Genomic DNA, 23,169 nt, shown 5'->3' on the forward strand with positions numbered 1-23,169 from the left:
GGGTGGCTGTGGACAGGATTCCTGCATTGCAGGGGGCTGGACTAGATGACCCCTTGGGTTCCTTCCTTCTTATAATTCTATGATTCTAGACTCTCATGGGCCTTGAAGGGTCACTGCCTATTGCCACGATTCTTCACATTTCTTGTGCTGAGGAAGTTTGTCCTCAGAAGTAGGCAGAAGTATCACTATATTTTTAGGATTTGGGGAACTTGGGCATTGGGAACAGCCTCCACTGTTTTATTTTAAACCTTTACTTCCCTTGAGGACACCTAAAAACATATCAGTTATAGGTCTTGTAAACTATTACTAGTTAAAATAACCCAATGAGATCAAGTATTAAGTCTCTTGAGAAGCTTGTGCTTTGCAGGAATTCATGCTATACTATAATTGTATCTGAATTGGCATTTTCGGTTTTATTTTTAAAAATTATTCAATTTGCAAAAATTAAAATAGCACCAGATATGCAAGGTCCAGAAATGTCTCAGCAAGTGACATGATCCAGATTTTCTTTCTCTGTGTGGCTCTTACAGGTTTGTTTGTGGGTGTGTTGTTTTTTTTAAAAAATGGGACTGTTGAGAAACTAGGAACTGAAGAGGTGAAGCAGCAGCATGTGAAATTCAGCAAAAGGATTAGATTTGGCGCTACACATTAGTTTCTGTACAGGCTCTTAGACATAGCCTCTTGAGACGAGAGCAGACTGTCATCCTGTATAGCTGAATACAGTTGGCTTGTTTGGGCTGCTTGGCGTGTGTGTGTTTGCTCTTGCATTCCATATCCAATGTAGCTTTTGCTTCAAGTGGATGTGATTTGGTTCAGCAGGCTGTGGATACTTAGACTGCAGAAGGTATGGTTCATTCATTGTAACCAAAGGTTTTGTTTCATAGTACGAATTACAGAACTGCCTTTAAAGAGCACAAGAGTGTGTTTTTCTAAGACCTTTTGCAGTAATAAGCAGGATGCTGTTTTCATTGAAACATGCTTTGTGTTTATATCAAGATTTATTAATGTGTGCAAAAGTAATAAACGGGTCTTTCTTAAACAAGGTTCTTCCTTTCTAACTAATTGCTAAACTCTGTACACAGAAATGCTTTTATTGTTTCCTAGTTCATTGCTGGCCTTAAAGCCAGTTTGTGTTTGAGTTTATATTATCTTTATGTCGTTTGTTGCCAATTTTAAATATGTTTGCTGCAAGTATCTGGTTACTGGTTCTCATTCTGACTGTATAATCATAGTACAATTGCAGAATTAAACTTCTTGCATTAGAAACCTTTTTAATGAGGCATGGTTTTAAAATGCTAGCAATTCGAACAACCAATCTATTCATTAAAATTTAATATTAAGTAAGCTGCATGTAATAATAGACTTGTGTTTACTTGGAGGATAAAATGGATTTCTGCTGTGAGTCTAACATGATAGCTGAAAATCTGTGTATGATTTTGAGGTTTCATACTGCAGTTGTATTGAAACATTTTTACAGAATCAGATTTAGATTACTTTTGAAAGATTTTGTTCATGTTTCCTCATCAAACATTTGTGTATTCGATATAAAATGTCTAGGTACTTTCTGTTATATATATGATAGAAATCCTAATAAAGTTATTTGCTTACTTTATGTTGCATACTGTTGTAGTTAAAATAGCTCAGTTTGATTTTTTTTAATGGTTATGTCAGTGTACTTTACTGGAACTTACAATATGTACTGTATTTTAGGAATTTAAGCAATCAAGACTACATGATTAACATAGTAACTTACCCATTCTGATCTTAAACATTATGGCAGTTCTGAAAAATTACAGTAACTGTGACAAGTTGTCCTATTCTAAGTAGTGAAAGCAAAGTTCTTACACTGTGACTCAAACTTGAATGATAGCTTTACTGAATCTGCTCACTTCAGAGTTGTTAGAAAACTAAGCCTCAATGCATTAATGACTTAATTGGATGGTTTGATAATATACTCTCTCTCTATCCCTGTTCTCTACCATATAAGCATGAAGGCAAGTGTATCCCTAAAGGAGCATTTTGCTATATTTCTACATTTATTTTTATCACTTTATACAATTAAAAAAAAAATTACTATTACATTGCAAAGGATTTCCAGAATCTAACTTAACTTGTATTGTTGAAGATATGCATGGAAGAGACTGTTTACATTGCTATGGTTTCACAGACTGATATTTATGATATGAATTAAGAACAGGTAAACTTATTGAAAAATATCACTCTAAACTGGTAGTAATATAATATTTCTGTACTTTTTCATCGGTGACTATTTTATGTTGCTTCGAAAAGAGCGGGAGGGGGGAATCTTAAAGATGGTGATAAGGAGCTTACATAGTATGGGAGTTTCTAAACATCTGCCTTTATTGTGTGTTTTTTGTGTGTGTGTGTTCTATAAACTATTTGGCTGTTACAGCACTAGACTGAATGAGATCCGTTCTTCACACAGAGGCTTGAGGGTCCCTAATTGGTGGGATTCTGCCAGTTTTCCTCACTCCCCAGTACTTGGGACTGTATGAATCTTTATATGTTAAGGAGGAAAATCAGAGATGAACTGTACTGTTTTAGTATTGGGCATAAGCTGTTGCTCTAGTAAGAGAAGAAAAGGCAGAGAGGATTAATGTCGGTACCCAGCACTAATACTGAATTTCTCCTCCTTCTCTGTAAATGTTGATTTCATACACTCACCCTAACAGTCCTCTTCAACTATCAAATCTGATATATTGTTGAGGTGATTAATATGTACTGCTTCAGACTGCAGGTTCAAGTGATTGATTGATTGATTGATTGATTGATTGATTGACTGATTGATTAAATAAATACTCTTTCATGCAAACACATCTGCACATAGAGAACTAGTATGTAAGGAGAAAAGCTTCTCTCTGACATGCTCGTTTTCTGTATGCAATTGTCTCTTTGTAAAAGATCTAGTCATGTGAGCTCCCAGTCTGAAATTGTACAGCTGAGATGCAGATTTACCACCTCCGTACAAATAACAAAACATGCTTGAAATGTTTAGTTTTCTTTTGTGCTTTTGTCTATTTGAAATGAGGAAAGTAAAAAAAAATTTTGCCTCTGATTGGAAGTCCCAGATTAGTAAATATTGGTGATCTGTCGGCTTAAACACTGGGAGTTGTCTCTCTGGGGACTATAGGTGGTGGTGTCCATGTGGTGTCCTACGTGATGGGAAATAGTAAGAAGTGCCAACATTAGGGGAACAGTTAAAGCATTCAACAGCAATTTGGGGTTTCTTTTGTGGTTCATTGTGCTCCAGCACTCAGAAAAACAATTTGCCTTGTCTACTTGTGTTGCGCAGATAATATTTGGCAGCACTATATAAATATTTGGCAGTAATATATAAAGCAGGGTGCCAAACTCAAATGTGTTGGAGGACTGAATTGTGTGGCCAGTGGAGGCACAAGGGGCAACACCCAGAATCTCGAACTGAATCACCAGTTTTGCTTCCCTACATCATTCAAATTCAGTTTGCAACCCGTCTGCATCTTGCTTGCCAACATTCTTTTAGCATGCGGGTGGGGGGACACTGGTGGCCCCCTCCAGAGGTTGCTGGACTATGATTTCCACCATCCTAGACTGTTGGCCACGCTGGCTGGGGCCAGATGTAAATTCAACAACATACGGAGTGCTACTGGATCCCTGTCACTGTTTTAGCAGCAGCGCCATCCCACTTTCCTGCTCCCTCCTGCCCACCATCTTAGACATTCTTTGCCTTGCCCTTAAAGATCTACTCACATGCTAAAGCAGAGGTCACTAACATGGTTATCAGCTACAGCTCTCATCAGCCCCAGCCAGTATGGCCTGTGATCAGGATGGATGGATCTTGTACTCCACAACATGCAGAAGACACCACCTTAGCTAACACGGCAATAAAGCAACTGGTATTGCCCATCCTGCTAATTTAAATAGAAGAAGCTGATGCTAAGGCATTCAGTGGCCATCCTTGATAGATCATCTCCTTTTCCCTACTAAGTATGTTGGCTTTATAGTCCTGCAAATGTTTTAGGGACAATTTATGTGGGTGTAGTGGTAGATTGTGGTGAGCTGTAGTTGTGGGTTTGTGCAAGCCACCAGACTTCATTTGCTCATTCAGATGTATAATATAAGGCAGTCAACCAGTTTTTATCACGTAATTAATTCTAAAGAAGGCTTAAACCCTTCTCTTGTATCTCATGGCAGTTCATCTCAATCACTTCATATTTTTGAGGAGTTATCATAGTAGTGGCATATACCACTGACCATAACATTACAAATTAAAGGAGCATAACTGCCCATCAATTTTTGCAAGCAAGTTGTAATATACAAAGAATTTCAGTTGAAACTAACACATATATAACAAAATAAATCTAATGGATGCCTGAACTGCAGTTCCTGTCTCTGTGTTAGTCTCCAGAGGATAAGAGAAGTTAATATAAAGTATTTTTGTTTTTCTGGTCCTAAGCCAAATGTTTTCAATTCAGATGTCTCGTGTGACATTGAACTCCAGCAGGAAAAGACAGAAAAGCTTTACCCTTGACCTTTAATATATTACTGGCTTAAGTAGACTTTTACACAGTGACCGTGTTCTTACATCATCCTAAACCATGGTTTAGTGCTACATGGATGAGCTGAACAAGCCAGGAGCAGGACTTTGACTGAGTTTTGTTTGGCTTTTAAAGAAACCTTGTTTTCCATTAGTAAATTTCATAACAAGCCAATTTAAAATGATGGGTTATGCACCTGGCTTCTTAAACCAATACCCCTGGTTCAAACATAATGCTAAGGCAGCAGGACTCTTTAAAAAGTGAAACTAAAATCTCCCAGTTGCACTGGAAGAGGAGTGGGGAATGTGTGAACCCAATATTTTGCTCGGGCTTATTCAGACATGCCCATGTAGTACTGAACTATAGTTTAGTGTTACTTGTGAAAATGATCTTCCTTTACTGACTCTTACTTGGCCTGGTTTGAGTTATAGATTTATCCACTAGATGGACAAGATTAGTTGGCTTCTTCTTCCCATTCTTCCCCTCCCCCATGCAAAATCAATTCAATCAGGGCTGATTAAACTTCACATTTTAAGGCTGCAATCTTAGATCTACTTACCTGGGAGTAAGTACCATTGAGCTCAATGGAATTTCCTCCTGAGTAAATTGTGCCCATATGTAGCTTTCCTATCTAGTACTTTAAAGGTACATGCAACTGTTTCACAAATCCTTTTTACCACCTCCCAGTGTTGTAAAACTAAAAGATTATGGAAACTATCTAGCATATAAGGAAAACATACTGCAATATATATTTGTGCTAGAATTCTTTTCACAGCTTTCGGGGTAAGACAATGATTTCATTTTTCAAGTCATTTTTGTACATTTTCAAAGTCTGTGGCATGTGAGCCATAGAACGCTTTGAGGAGAAAGGACAGCTTTGCTTGGATTTACTGCTCATTGGACAAAAAGTATGTCTTGAAGTTCTGACACACTTCATAGGGAGAGAATATTCTTGTTGGTGTGAGATGAGAGTTTCCAGAACATACCTGTGTGTCATTCAGAAACAAGACTTGCTGTTTTCAAGTGTTATGACGAATACAGGGTGCTCCCAGGACAATGGATTTTATTATCTCACGTTTTTGCTTATTACACATGTAGAAACTCAACCGTTGCTCCATAAAAATTATTCCAAAATCCATTTTTGGGCAATGCCTTTGTGAGCCTTACTAAAATATCACAAAATAGTGTGCATGCTTTTGAGTTCTGCAGAACTCTTTGTCAGGCTAGATGGTAAGCGAAGGTTGGGGAGGGGGAAATTGCCTGTGAGTCTACATCTGATCACACACAGTCTCAAAATGTAAAGTGAGAAGATGTAGCAGGCATTTAAATAGGCTGTGTTAAGTGCTATGTAGGTTTTGGGTTCCATCAAATGGCTGCTGGGAAGAAGGAACATGACATGATTCTCTGAGAACAAAAAAAAACCAGCTGTTATTCAGTCTGTCTCTGTCTTCAGGTGAAACACACAGGTTCCTTCATAGGAGGAAAACAGTAATAAAAAGGAACCAGGCAGGTTTCATATTATTGCTATTATATTATATTATATTATATTATATTATATTATTATATTATATTATATTATATTATATTATATTATATTATATTATATTATATTATATTATAATATTATATTATATTATATTATATTATATTATATTATATTATATTATATTATATTATATTATATTATATTATATTATATTATATTATATTATTATATTATATTATTATTATGGTTCCTATCTGCATATTGGCACAGTATGAGAAAAAATCTGCTTTCCATTGCAGTGTTTATGCTGTTGGTTTTTAAGGTATTATAATGCCAAACTACTTTTGACAACTCAGGAAGAGTTTTAATCTTTACACCTGAAAAAGGGTTTCAGTACGGTAATTAAATTTTCAGGACCATTCTGTTTCCAACCACCATACTTCAGTCAGAACACTGAAACCTCCATTGTATAATTGTTACATAAAGGTTTTGTTCTGAGTTGTATATATATGTGTGTGTGATTTGTAACACCTTCTTGAGTTATGGCCTGTTTATATAGAGTTACAGGCCAGCTATATCTCCAGTCTTGTTCTTCCACAAGTTATTTATGGTTGTTTACCTTTTACAACTGAGATAGTTTACAGATCCAAGAATGGCTTGGTCCATTGTCTTGAGTGTGTCATCTTTGAAACCTATCACTGCAGAACATTTGACAGTAAATAATTACTGTGATACTGCTGAAATTGTATGGATACAAATTTGTTTCAAACCGCCCCAATTTCTGAACTGTGTGAGGTTCCAGGGGTTCCAGATGCTCATCCAGGGTCTGTGTTTTGGGAATGAGGCACAGCGGAGACTGTGGTTTCTTTACGATGTATGGTTTATTTACACATATATACAACCCGATTCTAGGATGGAGGAGTTAATAGCATTAACACCCCAAGAGGGTCTAGTTTCTCCCATCACTGCAGCCTTAGATTCAACCAGAAACCAACCATTCAGCTTGCTGTCTATACCAGCCTGCAACCTTTTTCCAGTCTAGGTCACATCACAACCAACTCTAAACACTAAACTCTGGCTTTGTCCTCTAAGAGCTGAAAGAGGAGCCCCATCCATTTGCTGCCTTGCACAGAACCCCTTTCCCTTAGCTTTCTCAATAGGCCAGCACATTTCTTAATGGCTCATCATCTCAGCGATTATCTCATCAGGAAACTAGCCTGGCTTATATTCTTTTTTAAATAGTTTTTATTGAGTTTTACAATTTTATATTCATCACAGCAACATCTCAAATAAAAAGAAAAATACAATTTGCCAGCTCCCCCCCCCCCGACTTCCCTCAACTTCCTCTTCTGGTTTTTTACATATTAACTTCTCCTGCATATTTTCTTATACCTTAAAATTGCATTCTTTAAATTGAATATTGTTATGTTCTTATCGTTTTAACACCATATTTGTTTTCAAATTACCTCTTATACTCTGTTATTTTCCAATTACTATATCTTAATCTCTATGTTTATTTTGTTAATTGTGTGTTTACTCAAACCCTGCTAATGAGTCCACTTCTTTATAATGTTTCTGTAGGTACAACATAAACGGTCCCAGTCTTTTTAAAAGTCTCTATTGTCCTTGTCTCTAAGGCTTTCAGTTAACTTCACCATTTCTGCATATTCCATCCGTTTTTATTGCCATTCTTCTTTAGTTGGTATCTCATCATCCTTCCATTTTTGGGCTAGCAATATCCTAGCCGCTGTTGTAGCATACATAAAAAGTTTCCTCTTTTGGCAGATCTTGACCTGTAATGCCCAGCAAAAAGGCTTCTGGTCTTTGAACAAAGGTTGTCTTAAACATTCATTTCATTATAAATCATTTCCCAATGATTTTTAATTACTTTACAATTCCGCCCCATATGAAAAAATGTGCCTTCTTTTTCTTTACACTTCCAACACTTACTGCAGCCAGCCTGGCTTATATTCTAACGCTTGCTAAATCCATAGGTTCAGTGTCTGGCACCCTGCTTAATACTCCAAACCTTAATTAAATTCTAACACTTCCTGGACCCAGGAATTTAGGGGAATCTGGCACCCACAAACCTATAACAATCTTTTCATTTGCAATACCTTATAAGAAAGGTTTTTTATTTTGTTTTGTTTAAAGATGAAATAAAGTTCCTTAAGAATAATGACATTCAGGTTGACTTAAATGGAGCCTAACAAACTACATGTTGCATGTGAATGCATGTAGTTAAATCCATTGTCCCTCTTTTATCCCAGGAAAACCTTTCATGGGGCCGAGCAATTTGAAGATAAGCAGCAATAGTGATAGTGGGGACTTGATGCTATTCCTTTTCCAAATCCGCTTCAACCTACTTTCATCCTGCATGGGGTTCAAAACATATGTTTGGGAGAGGAAGGAATTTGAGGAAATGTCTTGAAGCAAGGAGAGAATGATTACTATTTTTTGCTGTTGTTTTGTTAGATAATCCCATTTGAAAGTGTTTTTTTGTGGTGAAGGTGGGTTTCATTTTGTTTAAACATGTCTGCATGAAATGTGCAGCTAGATCCTTGGAGAACACTATAGCCTTGTTCTATATCTTTTGCTCCCTAGCCAGATACTGTATGGAAAGAATTTGTATTTTTCTCTCTAATGAAACTAGCCCCCTTGCCCATTGTTTGCAATTCCTTCCAGAATTCTAGCATTGACTCTCATCTGGTGACTCTTATCTTTATTCTTGGCATTTATGTAGCACTTTAGATTCTTGGCTCATAGCTGACACTGTCAACCACTATTCTGTCCCAGTTCCTTATAGTTTTTCTTACAGTAACGGAGAGTGTTGACTGCATGTGTGCTGAAGTTGGACTGGAAACATGCCAGGCAACAGTTTATTGAAATATATATATAATCTCTCCTCTGAAATTCACAGGGCTATATGGTTAAACATTCTCAAGTAAAATATACCGGTACTTTTCTTTCTTTACTTACACTCGCCAATTTCTTTGGACATCAGGTTCCAGAAGAGCATGTGTTTCATTTACCTGTCTCTAACCTACATCTCTGCATATAATTGAGCGGAGTTCTTGTACACTGCAGAAAACCAGACACTATTTTGAAAACAGTTGGTGAAATGTGCATTTTTTGGAGACAGTTAAGTGCCCCAATGTCTCCTTCCATGCACTAGAGATTAACATTATTATTCTTTATATCATCTTTGCAGCAAGCCACTGTCGCCTCTCTCTACAAACAAAAGGTTTCTTTGTTTTAGCAGTTAAGAAAAACTTGAATGCAGCGTAAGCAACTGATATCAACTTCATTAAAAGGTTTTGGAAAGCAACTACCGCCGTTAGAATTTATTTTTGCTAGCCAAATACTTTCAGAGAAAAGAAGACTTCTTATGCAAGTAACAGAGGTATACTAGGGATGATTGACTGAATGTAAATACAGCAAAAAGGAGGGTGAGATGAAGACTGCTGCATAGTTAAATGCTGGGGCATTTTGCATACTTTCACCACTGTTTGCCATTGTGCAGCTTAGTTACTAATAAGGGGAAAGATACCATCCCCCCATGAATTTCAGATTTTTAAAAAACGTACTTGTCAGCTTTACTGCTGCTGCTTTCTGAGCATAATCTGGAGTACTGGTATTTTTCTTTGTTTTTACTCATAGGAACCTTGGTGCCTTTTCCTGACACGTATTAAGATCTTCCTTTGCCTTCTATACCCCTGAAAGTGAGGTGGAATGTGACTGGATTTAGTGCTCTCCTCTTTTTTTGGTAGTGGCACACCAGCTTTGGAATGCCCTTCCCAGGATGGCTTTCCTGGTCCTGAATCTGTTGTCTTTTCAACCCCAGCTGAACTACACACTTTTATTTCTCTGGGTCTTTTGTTTTATTGAGGTGTTTAGTTTGGTTCTGATTTTATTTCCATGGTTTTACCTTTTAAAATGATGGTTTTATGATTTGTTCTATTTTCTTTTAAAACCATATGCCACGTTGAGCATTTAGATTGGTTGGCATCTGTCTGCCTTGGGAGACAATGGAGTGCACCTTTGGGGGTGAAGTCAAACTGTTGGAAGCTTGCAGCGCCAGCTGTGGCTGTAGAGACCGATAAGGGAGAGACATTTTTTGTTGCAGCTGGGGCAGATGAAGGCGTCCAGTCATGCTGTTCCAGATACACCATGGCATTTCTTCTCTCTGTGCTCCTCCCAGCAGTCATTCCTCCTCATTTGAATGGGGCTGGGACAATAGCAAGAGCTATATCAGAAGGGAGGAATTGAATACAGTCAATGGGCTGGATCTTTCCCTCTCTCCACAGGCCATTGTGGGGTCACTATGTTGTCATGTGACCCTGTTTTCTTTTGCCCACATGGTTTCAAACTATAGTGGGAAAGGCTCAGCATTTTTTAGACACCACCAACAATAATGTCATATTTGCAAAGCCAAGACCCTTTGCAAGTGCTGCTGTGGTCATCAATGCTTGCAAAGGCATGGCAGAGCTTTGCAGGAGCCACCTATCAGCTGACTGGCAGGCCCTGCAAACACTGTAGGAGCTGCGTCACACCTGATGTCACAATGCTTGCAGGGATGGAGGACCAATTGCTATGGTCTGCCCTTAAAGGCTGATGAATCCAGAAGGTTCCCTGAGGTCTCTAGGGACTTTTTCTACAGGTTTAGCTGGCCATTTTGTGGAAGCTCTAGTCACAGTCAGGGATAGGCTTAGTCTGTTGGTGCAATCCTCCTGAAACATCTTTGACCCAATTGTAAAGTCAGCTGCCTGATATTCTGGAAAGCTGATGACAACTGGGCTACAGTGCAGAGAGTGGAAAGGGAATAGGGAAAACTTGTAATGAGTGCTACCAGAGACAAATAAAAAACAATTATAGGGATTCCGTGGTGATCGTGGCAATGAAAAAGAAACTTACTTCCCTGCCAGCAGAACACTTCTGAGCAATGAAGAACTTTTTGTATAAAGGTCTAGAGATAACCAAGTGTTAAGAGTCCTCAGGGGATCACTGCGACCAGTTTTCATTGCATTTTGCAGATAAATCATTCATGTTGGCTCCAACTTGGATGCCACAGTTTTGGCAGAGTCAGAGATGGATGTAGGCATGGGTGTAGTTTGTGCAGCCTTACGATGTGGACAAGCTGCTTGGAGCCTTCAGCTTGTTCTCTTAATTCTTTTTCTTATACCTGTATGGCTGTGCTATATTGAAAAGAAGTAAGTGGAATATAAGTGTTTAGAACTACTTTTCTTATTATTGTGATTACTCTGTATATAGTTCTAAATTATTTAAAATGTTGGGAGCCACCATGGGAAAATATTGTTGCTCTACAATTGACTTACAGAACAAAATTAAATATTATGAAAATACAGTAGTGTAAATTTTAGAAAGTAGATGAGTTCTGATGTGGCTTTTCAGCATTCTGTTATTCAAAGGTTTCCAAATCCATGTGGCTAGTCCACCCCTATATATTATCTTGTAGTAATTAAGAATATGATTAATTCTGCTGGTTGACCAGAGACCTTACTTTCTGCTCTGCAGAAAAAAGATAATCTTTAAAGGTCAGGTTGTCTCAACCTTATGTGTCACAAATGCTGTCTTCCGGCTTACTAAATAACAGTATCTAGGGGTGACTTTGCAAATACATTCTGAATTATTTATTTTATAAAGAATGAAGGGTCTTGTGGCTCCTTGAAGACTAAAAATATATATGGTATACTGTGGGCTTTAGTGGGCCACAGCCCATTTAAACAAAATGCTATCCTTAGTTGGCAGATCAATTCTGTCGGTCAGACAATGGAAGGAAGCAGAACTTACAGAAATGGTTGACTTTATACATTAACAAATGCACTAATTATCAGTTCTTGAAATATACCATAAATGATATTTTATATAAACCAGTATGTTGAAATGCACAATTTGAAGGAATAGCACTCCTCTGTTGTGAAACCCTTCTATCGGAAGCGATTTAGGATTTTAGGTTTTGTTTTTTAAGCCTAGGGTTTTTGAGACACTAGGAGGAGTTCAGGCCTCTAGATTCAACAAGAGCATGATGTGTCATTTTAGAGACTACACCCATAAAAACGCCCAGTGCCATTAAGTCCCATGACAGCTAGCTGTGTTAAAAAGGACAAAACAAGTGGCCATTCATTCAAGTCCCCAGAATCCTGTCGCTAAAATCATTTACCTGGCTTGTTACTTAGTCAATGTGAAGCCCTTCCTCAGATCCCTGCACAGGTTTCCTGTTCCCTCCTGCACTCTTCCAAACTCCTTGTCGCTACTTTCAGAAGACTCCACAGGTCTGTCACATCCTGTTTTTCTGTTCTTACCTCTTGTAACCTCCACTCCTCCTACTCGACTCCTCTCAGCATCTCACAGGTATGTTCAGAGAGACTGCTTCCTCAAAAACAACTCTATCTGTTCTCTCCGGATGTTTGTTTATGCTGGGATTTTTTTCCTTCCGCCACCTCTCCCTTTCTTCAAATCCTCCTTTAAAACCCACCATTTGCTACAGAGAGACCACCTCAGTCTGTTGTTTCTGCAACAATTCTTTTCATTTAATTTCATTTACAGCCATGATCAGATAACCTTTGATTCAAATAATGTTTTAGTGCAATACATAAGACCAGCATTTTAATAGATTATTTGTTCTTCTACCAAGTGTTAAATTAATTTCTCTCTCTCTTTTTGTATTTCACAGATCTTCAAGTCAGTAAAAGGAACAGAAGACTCTTCAGAATATTTTTGCTACCCTTTGAGGGAACCACTAACACCTCAACACCATGCAGACTGGTGCTGCAGAGGCAATGGCCCTTGCGTAACACCATGTTTTCAAAGAGCTCCTGAATACCGTGCTACTTTACGCAGGACTTCCCTTTCCAATTTTATCACTGGTGCTCTCCTAGAAGCAACCACGTCACTGGGAGCTAGAAGTGGTACTCTAAATATTTTAGGAGGATCAACTGGAAAGACCATGCTAAAAGGTAATTAAGGGAAGTTTAATCATCTTTGACAGTGTGGCAGTGGGGGTTTCCTACGGCCTCAAATTCTTCTCCAAATTGGAGATGATAAACGTATTGGATTGATTGTATGCTATCCCCAAGTTCTAAGAATTCAAAATAAAGGTAAAGGTAAAGGTACCCCTGCCCATACGGGCCAGTCTTGACAGACTCTAGGGTTGTGCGCTCATCTCACTCTATAGGCCGGGAGCCAGCGCTGTCCGCAGACACTTCCGGGTCACGTGGCCAGCGTGACAAGCTGCATCTGGCGAGCCAGCGCAGCACACGGAACGCCGTTTACCTTCCCGCTAGTAAGCGGTCCCTATTTATCTACTTGCACCCGAGGGTGCTTTCGAACTGCTAGGTTGGCAGGCGCTGGGACCGAGCGACAGGAGCGTACCCCACCGCGGGGATTCGAACCGCCGACCTTTCGATCGGCAAGTCCTAGGCGCTGAGGCTTTAACCCACAGCGCCACCCGCGTCCCATAAGAATTCAAAATAACATTGTATATATTTAAATAAATCCATGTGTGTTAAATCAGTGGGTAAGATCCAGACTTAGTCATGCTTAGAGTAATCTCATTGATTTCAATGAGTCTACTCTTGAGCAGTAGACCCAAAGTTTTTATTTCACTTACATGGGAGCCAAAGGCTTTCACATTCCAGAATTAAGATTGTATAATTCTCTGCTTACAAAGATTCTACTGTTTTTTTGTAGTTTTATTTTATTTTAATTGGACACTTGAAGTGGGTTTTTTTTGGGGGGACGGCGACAAGAAATGCTCAGAACACTAGCATAAGCATTGCATGCAAAGGCCGAGTTGACATAATCAGATAATGTCCATTGATTACCGTTTAGCAGGCAGCTTGATTTTGGTTTTTTGCTTTTATGCTCTGCAGTCAGTTCCTTAATGACCCCAAATGTATTGCACATGCATTAAGCTAAAAGTCCATGGGTGAACTATCCTGGTTTCTATATAGGGCAAGTCATGCCATTGCATTGTTGAGTAGGTTAGAAGTGCGTAGGTGTATATCTAGAATTTCTTGCTTTTAAAGGATTGTAAAACACTTTAGATTATAATGTCAACACACCACTATATAAAGATACTGTGTTTCAAATATGCTTACATTAGGTGAAGTAGTGGGGTTAGAGCAGGCCTTAATGAGTTTGGAGTTAAAGAACAGAGCAGGTCATAACTGTTTTGGATACACTCAAAATATATTTCTGTCTCTGTATCAAATAGCCAAGATTGTTTATGTTCCTGAATGTTAACGGGTCTTTTGTCAAAAGATTTATAAAAACAGGGATCAAATAAATACATTTTCCATTTTTAGTGCATAGATTGTTAACAGGAAGCTGTGATGGATAAATATTGTTATATTTAAGTACCTCTGTTGTAGATGGCTGAATGCATTGATGTGCAAAATGACCTAGATATACTTTGCTCTTCACCCTTTGTTTTGTGGAAGAAATATGTAGCTTACTAAGGCTTGAACTACAGATTACATGGCTAAGCTATGTTTCCAGACCTTGACTGCAGCTTTTGCATTGCAAAGGAGGTTGTAAGGAGGCAATCTGTGGGGGAAACTGCACCTTCTCTCCCCCACCCTCCTGCCATGATTTTGCAGGTCTAGAACCCTGGAAGTGCCAGAGAGGCAGGGGAATTGTTAAGCCATCCTTTCCTGCTGTTCATTGCACACAAATTGCCCCCCTTCTGACAGCAGATAAGCAGGATCTGGGCTCTGGCAACATGACTGTCATCTGTTTCTGAACTTCTATCTGCCCTTCCGTTTCACTTTCTATATTCAAATCTCCTTCTTAATATTGGCTCTACAAATCTATGATTCTGTGACCTCAAACATCTATTATGCACTTGTTAAGCATATTAAAAATTGAAGATATAACATAATAAATATTTCTTATGTAGTGATATGCTTGTTTGCTGTTTCCTAACCCCATGATCAAAGGAGGTGATTATCTCTTTCTAGGTATGGGGATAATCCGATAAGGTGGGAAATCAAGCTCCAAACTGCTGCACTCGGGGCTGCATGTCATTAATTTCAGTATTTTGGGGTGGCTGGCTTCAATCATCACTTTCTGTTACTTCCATTTTAATGGCTACTAATTCCTCGGTGTTCTCATTTGTTTTCCAGCCATGCTCATAACTATTTCCGGTGTGCTCCTGAATGGAGGAGTGGATATATGCACACAACTATTTGCATGAATGCCCTATCAGTACTTAATTGGTGTAATAGAACCAACAAATTAGAAAGGGAATACCTACTAGTATGAATGGAAAAGACTGAAGTTGCTTCTTATATACAGATTCAAATATGTGCAGATGTGCACTCCTCTGGTCTAATTCCAAAGGGGGGTGGGAATGCATTAACAGTTAAATAATATCCTATGTGGACAAGCCCTAAAATTAATGATGTATTGTGAGAACCTCTGCAACTCTCCTTTATGAGACTTTATGTTCATCTTCATATGTTTTTAAAGCTTTTTTTCATAAACCAATAATGGAATACTTGATAAAACAACTCTGCACTCATGGAAACTAGCTGCCTTTTTTCAAGCACAGAAATAACATTATGAATGCTGATTTAAACCAATTTGCCAGTATGTATTAGATGTGAAATAATTATTTTGACTGAGGGTTGGATAAGCTGTGTCCAGTGGTGAACAGCCAGAGATGGTGGAAGCTCTAATTAAGCAACATATTGAGGTCTACAGGTTAGGACACCCCCAGCTTAAAAAAATTATATTACCTGTATGTTAAGATCAATTTAGTATTATTGATTACAAGGTGTGCACTTCCAAGACATGCTCTGGAGCACAATCCTATCCATGTTTACTCAGAAGTATGTCCCATTCAATTCAGTGACTTAGTCCCAGGTAAGTGGATACTGTATAAGATTGCAGCCTAAGTCCCATTGATTTCCATGAGATGTCAGTGTTCTTATTTTTTGTGTGTGACTAAGACTCTAATCTGACACACACTTACTTGGGAGTAGTCTCATTGTAGTCACTGGAGCATGCTTCTGATTGGGCATGTATATACACTTGTACTGTCAAACAGGTTTACAAATACTTTGACTTGGATTTCTTGTAGATTGGATTGCTACTCTTAGTAGGAATGTCTACCTGTCCTTAAATGTAAAATACCTCCCGTTGGATTCTTAGCGTTTCAGTTTTTATCTGGGAAGTGGGTAACCTGACCTTTCCGCATGTCTTCCTTGTGGCTTAAACAAAGCATGCTAGTTGTGCATTTTGACAGTTCGTAGTTTCAGACTGAGCAGCTGTTCCTGACAGCTAGGACAAACAAGTGCAGTGTGTGATATTCTTCTGCTTTTGAAAGTATCGGTCCTTCTGGAATTTTAGAAGGAAATCAAAAGAGCAACTCTGTTTACTGGTAAGCTTAATGTTCCTATGGCCTATAAGCTGCTGACTTTTAAATTTAAAATGAAAAAAAAAATGTTTCTGAGATGGAGATAAGAAGAGGTTGTTTTTACTGTTGTGTACTGTGACCTGTGTACAGGTTTCCTTTACTAACCATGGAAAGGAACACCTGACATATAGATACAGTATTTGCTTTTTCTTAGTTGCCTATTAGTGACTTCATGGTTTTCTGATCACAGCCTTTATGCTTAAACAACAAGCAAACCTCTGACACTTGCACCTAATATAGGTAAACATTGACATGCATGAGCCTAAACATTCCTCTACTGTAAGTGTAATGTTGTTTAGCCATTTTCTACGGGTGTCGCTAACTCCCATTGGATGTTTCGTTCAGAAAATCAAGTTAACTGATAAAACATGTTCTCTCTGCTAACAAACAAATGTTATTTGGAATAATTTGCAAGTATTTAATCCCAGGGGCTGACTTGTACAGTTGCAGTTGACTTCAAAACTAGGGAAGGGTGATTTTGTCAATTTCAGTTTGTTTTACTGATCTGAACTTCAGTTCTCCATGTTTCCATATCAATTTGCAAATTCTTTTTCTAAGAAGTTCTCATATAAATCCTTCACCATTTTAGCATGAATTTCTCCTAATATGCACATTTTTTTCCTGTGCAGTTTTGCCCAGCATATACATTTGCAAGCAATTTTCTCTAATACAATGCATTTTATGCACACTTTACTTTGTATATGCATTTTGGTACATATTACTTGGTTGGAGAACAACATTGCAATATTCAGAGAACTGCAAACATGAAAGCTTCAGTTTCAGTCCACATATTGTTTCAGGAAGTGAGAATTGGATATATTTGCCTTAAGTATGAACTGAATCAAATTTCTCTCTATTTCACGCTGCTACAATTCTTAGTGACACATTTTCACTATCTTGTTTGTTGCGGTGTGGGCACAAATGTTAACATTTGTGAGTAATGCAAGCCTTAAGAATAATGGGTTTAGATATCACTTGAAGCATTCCTTCTGTTACAATCACTGCCCAGTTCAGATGTTTCCAGGTAGTCTCATGGAGCCACAAATTCTCCCACATGCCGGATAATTTCTGTTTGGCTCTAACCATAATTTGCTCCATTTGGACATCATTGGTTATGTAAGCTGTGGAAGGGGGAAGGGAAGGGAAGCAGGAGTGAATGGGGGAATATCTGATCCTGCAGCATGTTCTTGAACATCCAAACCATGCCCTGGAGGATCAGGATCAAGATGACTGTATTGAGTCACTAAGCTCAATTACATAGCTGTTGTATTACAGAATTACTGGCACTGTCTTTGGGATTCCAGAAAGATGGCTAATAATAGCTGTCCGGTTTTAATACTTGAATGGCATGATATAATACTTATATAATATCACAAACAGATGTCATTGTGATAGGAGATCAAAAAAGTTAGGCTAATTTTAATTGCCCTATGGTTTGTGATAGTTTTTCACATTTGTGTGCACAGGAAACATCATCTTAAATGGGAAAGCTAAATGCTATTTATTATTTTCTTTTCACTAGTGCAATAATAATCTTAGTAGTAACCTACTTCCATTAGAAACATTTGAAAACATTTTTTTGTATGTTTACTCTATTTAAACTTTGTGAATTGCCCTGATAATTTTATATTGGAAGGCAGTATAAAAATCTGATAAATAAAAGAAAACTAAAGCATTTTGTTTTCCAGTAAAATAGTCCCCACATCAGTTAAAATGCCATTATAATATTCCACTTTACTCAGCGGGGGCAAGCTCATATTGCGCATTATGTTGCTTGTAATGGTGCCCCAACATTTTTCTTAAAGTAAAATAACATTATGAGAAGAGGATTTACAGGAGAAATGCGGTAGAGGAATCTGTCCAAACCCACTGTTTCTCTGCTTCAAGTGCCGCATGCAACAAGCATTTATTTACCCTTGCAGGATTCAGAATGAGTAGTAGTCAAACTTCTTCAGTATAAAAGTTTTGATTCCATTCAAGGAATAGACCTAAATCAGCAGTGAACAGATCTGAGGAAGCAGGAACAAAACAAGGAAGAGCTTGTGGGCCCGCAGCCATTTAAATGCGACTAAACCATGCCCCTCACCCAGCCGGATTGGCTGGCTGGGGGGCATGATGGGGGCCCAGGATTCCAGTGACACAGGGGGCCTGGCCATGCCCCCCCCCCCCGTGAGCGTGGGAAGCGATTCCTGCTCACAATCCTTCCCCTCTGGGAAGAGGAGAGGCTCTGTAAACAGAAGCACTGCTGAATTAATAAGGAAGTTGTAACTCTCCCTTCCCATCCATTCTATTTTGTGGAACACCTTGCAAACAACAGAAAATCACCAACTATTGAAAATTACCTTTGTTTTGGCACTGATGAAGTCAGTAAAATTAACAAAAGGACTGTTTGGTTTCTGTACAACAGTCTCTTAAAATACACCATGCACATGCAGAGCAGGCACACGTTTGTGGTTGTTCCAAATTGGTGCCATGACAAAGGAAATACAGTGGTGCCTCGCAAGACGAAAAGAATCCGTTCCGCGATTCTCTTCGTCTAGCGGTTTTTTCGTCTTGCGAAGCAACCCCATTAGCGGCTAAGCGGCTTAGCGCTATTAGCGGCTTAGCGGCTATTAAAGGCTTAGCGGCTGAGCTGCTAAAAGGCTATTAGCGGCTTAGCGGCTTAGAAAAAGGGGGGGAAGCGGGGGGAAATGGCAAGACTCGCAAGACATTTTCGTCTTGCGAAGCAAGCCCATAGGGAAATTCGTCTTGTGAAGCACCTCCAAAATGGAAAACCCTTTCGTCTAGCAGGTTTTCCGTCTTGCGAGGCATTCGTTTTGCGGGGCACCACTGTAGGTTGTTCCAAATTGGTGCCATGGCCAAGGAAATAGGTGGTGGAGAAGAGACAACAGAAGTTAGTAGAAAAAGCTAGTGGAAATAGTTTTTTGGGAATGGAGACTTCAGTTCCTAAATTTGTTTTGTGAGTATGTTCAAAGACTTGAAGCAGGTAGAACACACCTTCGCCTAGTTAGTTCTTTTTGAGTGACATATATTGACTGGCTGTGGGACCAGATCTTGAATTCTAGCCCTGGTGAGCCCTGGACTGATGTACTCTCCGCATCCTGTTAGGAGATGAACAAAAATTCAGGATATAAGGATGAAGTTGCTGGAAGGTGGGGTGTTTAGCTTTCTGCATCCTAGAGCCCCATAGAAACAGAGACACTGTTGAAACAGATACACAATTATTATTAACATTAATTTTTGGTGAGGTAAGTTGTTGCAGCACCTTTCAGAAACACCCTATAAGTCAGAGTTGACTAATCTCCAGTTTAGGGGCCATAACCGTAAGCCAATGCCAAGTGACCTTCAAAGAAAGTGCAGGATTGCCTTTCCAGCTTTGTATTATATCACTGAGTTTTCCCAAGATGTTTTGTTCATATAATAGGCACTATATCACATCATTTATAAAATGGGGTCACAAAACAATTTAGCAAAGCAATTTTCAACTCTGCAGGAAGAGCCTGACTTTTACCATTACTTGTTTTTTTAGAGTGCGATTGCTATTACCACACTGCTGTGCCTCATTATCTCTGACTGTTATATTGAGCAATTTTTAAATAATTGAAAAATGTTAAATCTGGGTCACAATTCTACAAGCTTCATCTGCACTGCTTTGGTTTAAAATTAGAAGCAATTATGCCGAGAACATCTAGGTTGGAGTTATTATAGCAGGCAACAATGCTGAAACCAAAGTTCCGGTTAAATATACTAGCTTTCTGAAAATGCTATGACAATTTCTTGAAATGTCCAACTCGCATGATCTGAAATGTGTGACCAATTTACTTCACTAAATACAACGGTAACACATGGTGATGTGTTCAGGGTAAAAAGAAAAGGAAAAACAACCATTGATGAACTAGATTTTTTAATGTAAAGATTGTAAGAAATAGTGAATTCCTCTGTTGATATATAGAGCAGCCTTTGCCAATCTGGCTGGTGTTCACCAGATGTTTTGGACTACAAGACTCCATCAACGCCAGCCAGCAACTGGAGGCCACCAGCCAAGTTTATGAAGGCTAATGTATAGGAATAAGTAAAACCCTGATATGCAGTCATTATTAGCAAACACAGACATGAAGTAGGAGGGGAAATGACAGAACAGAGATGCAGTATTGAGAACCTAGCTTACAATAAAAAAGACAAGAAAAATGAAAAAAAAAAAACTTGGCTCACACTCCCTTGTGTGTTTTTAAAAAATTCCCAGGCTTTCATACAGAGGGAAACTTATATAAATTACATACAAATTCTCCAGCCACAAAAATGACAAGAGAGCTGAACTAAAGAATGAGGCCAGCCAAAAAAGGGTTTTTTTAATCCTCCATTGTGCCTTTTGGGGGGGGGGCGGGAGGGGGGTAACTAGCAATTATAAGCCTGAGACACATTCATCCTATGGGATTTCTCAGATAACATTATAATGTGTAAGTTATGTGGATACTTTAAAAAGGCAAGGACATTAAACCCTTGCTTTCTGACTGAGGCTTAGGCAAGCATGGACTAATTGCAACTTGCTGGCCGACTGATTCAGAACAGTCCAAGCGACAACTTATCTGAGGTAAATTTTCTTTGCTTTTAGATGGCATGATTAGACCTAAGAGTTAGTTATGAGAGCAAATATCCCTCCCTCCCTACAGTCCTCACTTGAGTGAAGTTATTTTATAGTGTATCAGACTGGAACAACCTGTTTGTCCCCAGTATGTCTATGCAGACTTGACTAACATTAAAAACAAGCAAAATCCTGGCTTTCTTAATACAAAACATCAGGCTGTTCTTGGAGAGATTACTTTCTTATGCATTTCATTCAGAATTAGTCTTTTTTAATCTTTGCACAGCCTGCAAAGCATAAGTAAGTTTTAAAATTTTTTGCAGTAGCATCTTGAAGAAACATAACTTTAAATCATGAAAACGAAAGGTGGTGTACCCTCAGTTCTGCTGGCATGCCAGGACTTCCATGTCCTCTCCTCTGGCAACTGTGGAACTGATTTGGAGGGCATGTTGTGGGTTGGAGGAGATGAGAGTCTATAGCATGCACAGAAGTCCATTGTACCAGCAGAGCTATAGCACTGGGTTCCAGCAACAAAGCTTGCTTTTCTCATATTTTCAACAGATTAATACAGTGTCTTGTTAATGATAAACATTGCAGATTGTGAGAAGTATAAAGGAAGATCTTACTGGAAGATTTAGGCAGACAAATCAGATGTGGCATAGAACAATTCAGGGAAGAATAGTGTTACAAGGCCATGAACCCATATCTTACAGGTATATCACTAGTATTAGGATCTTTACTGGACAGTTTTGTAAAATAGACTATATTGCAGTGAACCAAATTACCTTATTGGTGTTGTGGAATTCAGCAATGACCCAGAAAGGTCAATATGAGTGTGCTTGGTTTGGAGAATTAACAAAAGTCACACAGTTTGTATAAGTTGAATGCTTATTTATAAAATTAGCTTAAAAGAAAAATGAAGGGCTTTGCAGCTTGACATGCAAATATGAAAGTATGTAATGCAAAAATTATGAGCAGTGTCAAGAGGCAAGTGAGATTTGAAAAATAAGAGAGGCAGAAAAAGTCATAGCAGCTAAAGAGCACAGAAATTGTAGCTAGCCTTTATCAAAACCAACCAAGATTTCACAAAGTTGGGAGCAAGATGTTGAGCAACAATGTAGAAAAAGCTATGGATGATGTGGATGCCAAAATGGAGTGCAGAATTAATTCGTTATGAAAATGTCATTAGATTAGCCCCTCTAGATACCCTAAATACAGGTGTGGTTTTTTTTTGGGGGGGGGTATCATTTAAGCATGATAATGGTTTCTCAGTGACTGTGAGCATTTATCTTGAGCCCGTGGCACAAGTGGTGCCGGTTAGTTGTATGGGTACCACTTTGGTGAAGGACATCGGTTGCCTCCAATTTAGTTTTTCAACCAGAAATGTTCCTATTGTAAAAGCAAACACTAATCCTTTAAATGGAAGCAGCCATAATACAGATTAAAAGGCCTATTATAAAATAAAAGCCTAGGGGGTACAAACTGGTGTTCTAGGTCTGTCTAGTGGTCTAGATGAGGGCAGAGGATTCTAGTGAAGTTCAGATGTGGCCTGACACCAGTACTGTAGAGCCCTTTAGCTTGCTTCTGTGAGCTGCTGTGCAAGCTCTTGTCTAAACTTGCAATGAGACAGGCATATAACCACTTCCAATGTTATGATTTTCATCACAGGAATGAATTGAAGGTGCAGTCGTGTGAGGACAAGGAGTACCATTTGGAGACCAAGATAAAAGCTTTGTTTTCAAAGATCTTCAGAATTCTTTGGCCTGTTTGTTCTCAAACTGTAGAGTTTTGATTTTGTCCTCACAACGTGTGAGGTAAGAGAGGCTGAGAGAGAGAGAGTGATTTGCTCAGGAGGAAGATTTCAATAGGTTTGTTACTGAGGAAGACTTTGGAACAAGCTAAACCTGTGCGAAAGGAATAGGCTGCACTTGAATCGAATGGAATTAATTGAAAGCAAGCAGAAAAGGGAAAGTTAGGAGTGTTAAATCCACACCAGCCTGCAAGAGATCATTTTCAGAGGCCCTCCTTTGGGTTGAGAAGGTGGATAATCTTGCAACAATCAAACATGAATGTGAGTGAGCTGTGCTGCAGCTTGGTTGCTTGCTTGCTTGTTTACCAGACA

General features: G+C 38.7%; 1 protein-coding gene across 4 annotated transcripts in view; it reads left to right on the plus strand.

Moving 5' to 3' along the window:
• Positions 1-23,169, plus strand: part of PLCE1 (phospholipase C epsilon 1) — a 123,171-nt gene that overhangs the window by 34,936 nt on the left and 65,066 nt on the right. For all 4 annotated transcript variants that reach the window (XM_028729759.2, XM_028729757.2, XM_028729760.2 and 1 more), the window contains one exon: positions 12,719-13,001. In XM_028729759.2, coding sequence (XP_028585592.2) covers positions 12,719-13,001 — 283 coding nt within the window. The remainder of the gene's footprint in view (positions 1-12,718; positions 13,002-23,169) is intronic.

This window comes from Podarcis muralis, chromosome 6 (genome assembly GCF_964188315.1).
Source record: "Podarcis muralis chromosome 6, rPodMur119.hap1.1, whole genome shotgun sequence".
In the NCBI taxonomy this organism is placed as follows: Eukaryota; Metazoa; Chordata; class Lepidosauria; order Squamata; family Lacertidae; genus Podarcis; species Podarcis muralis.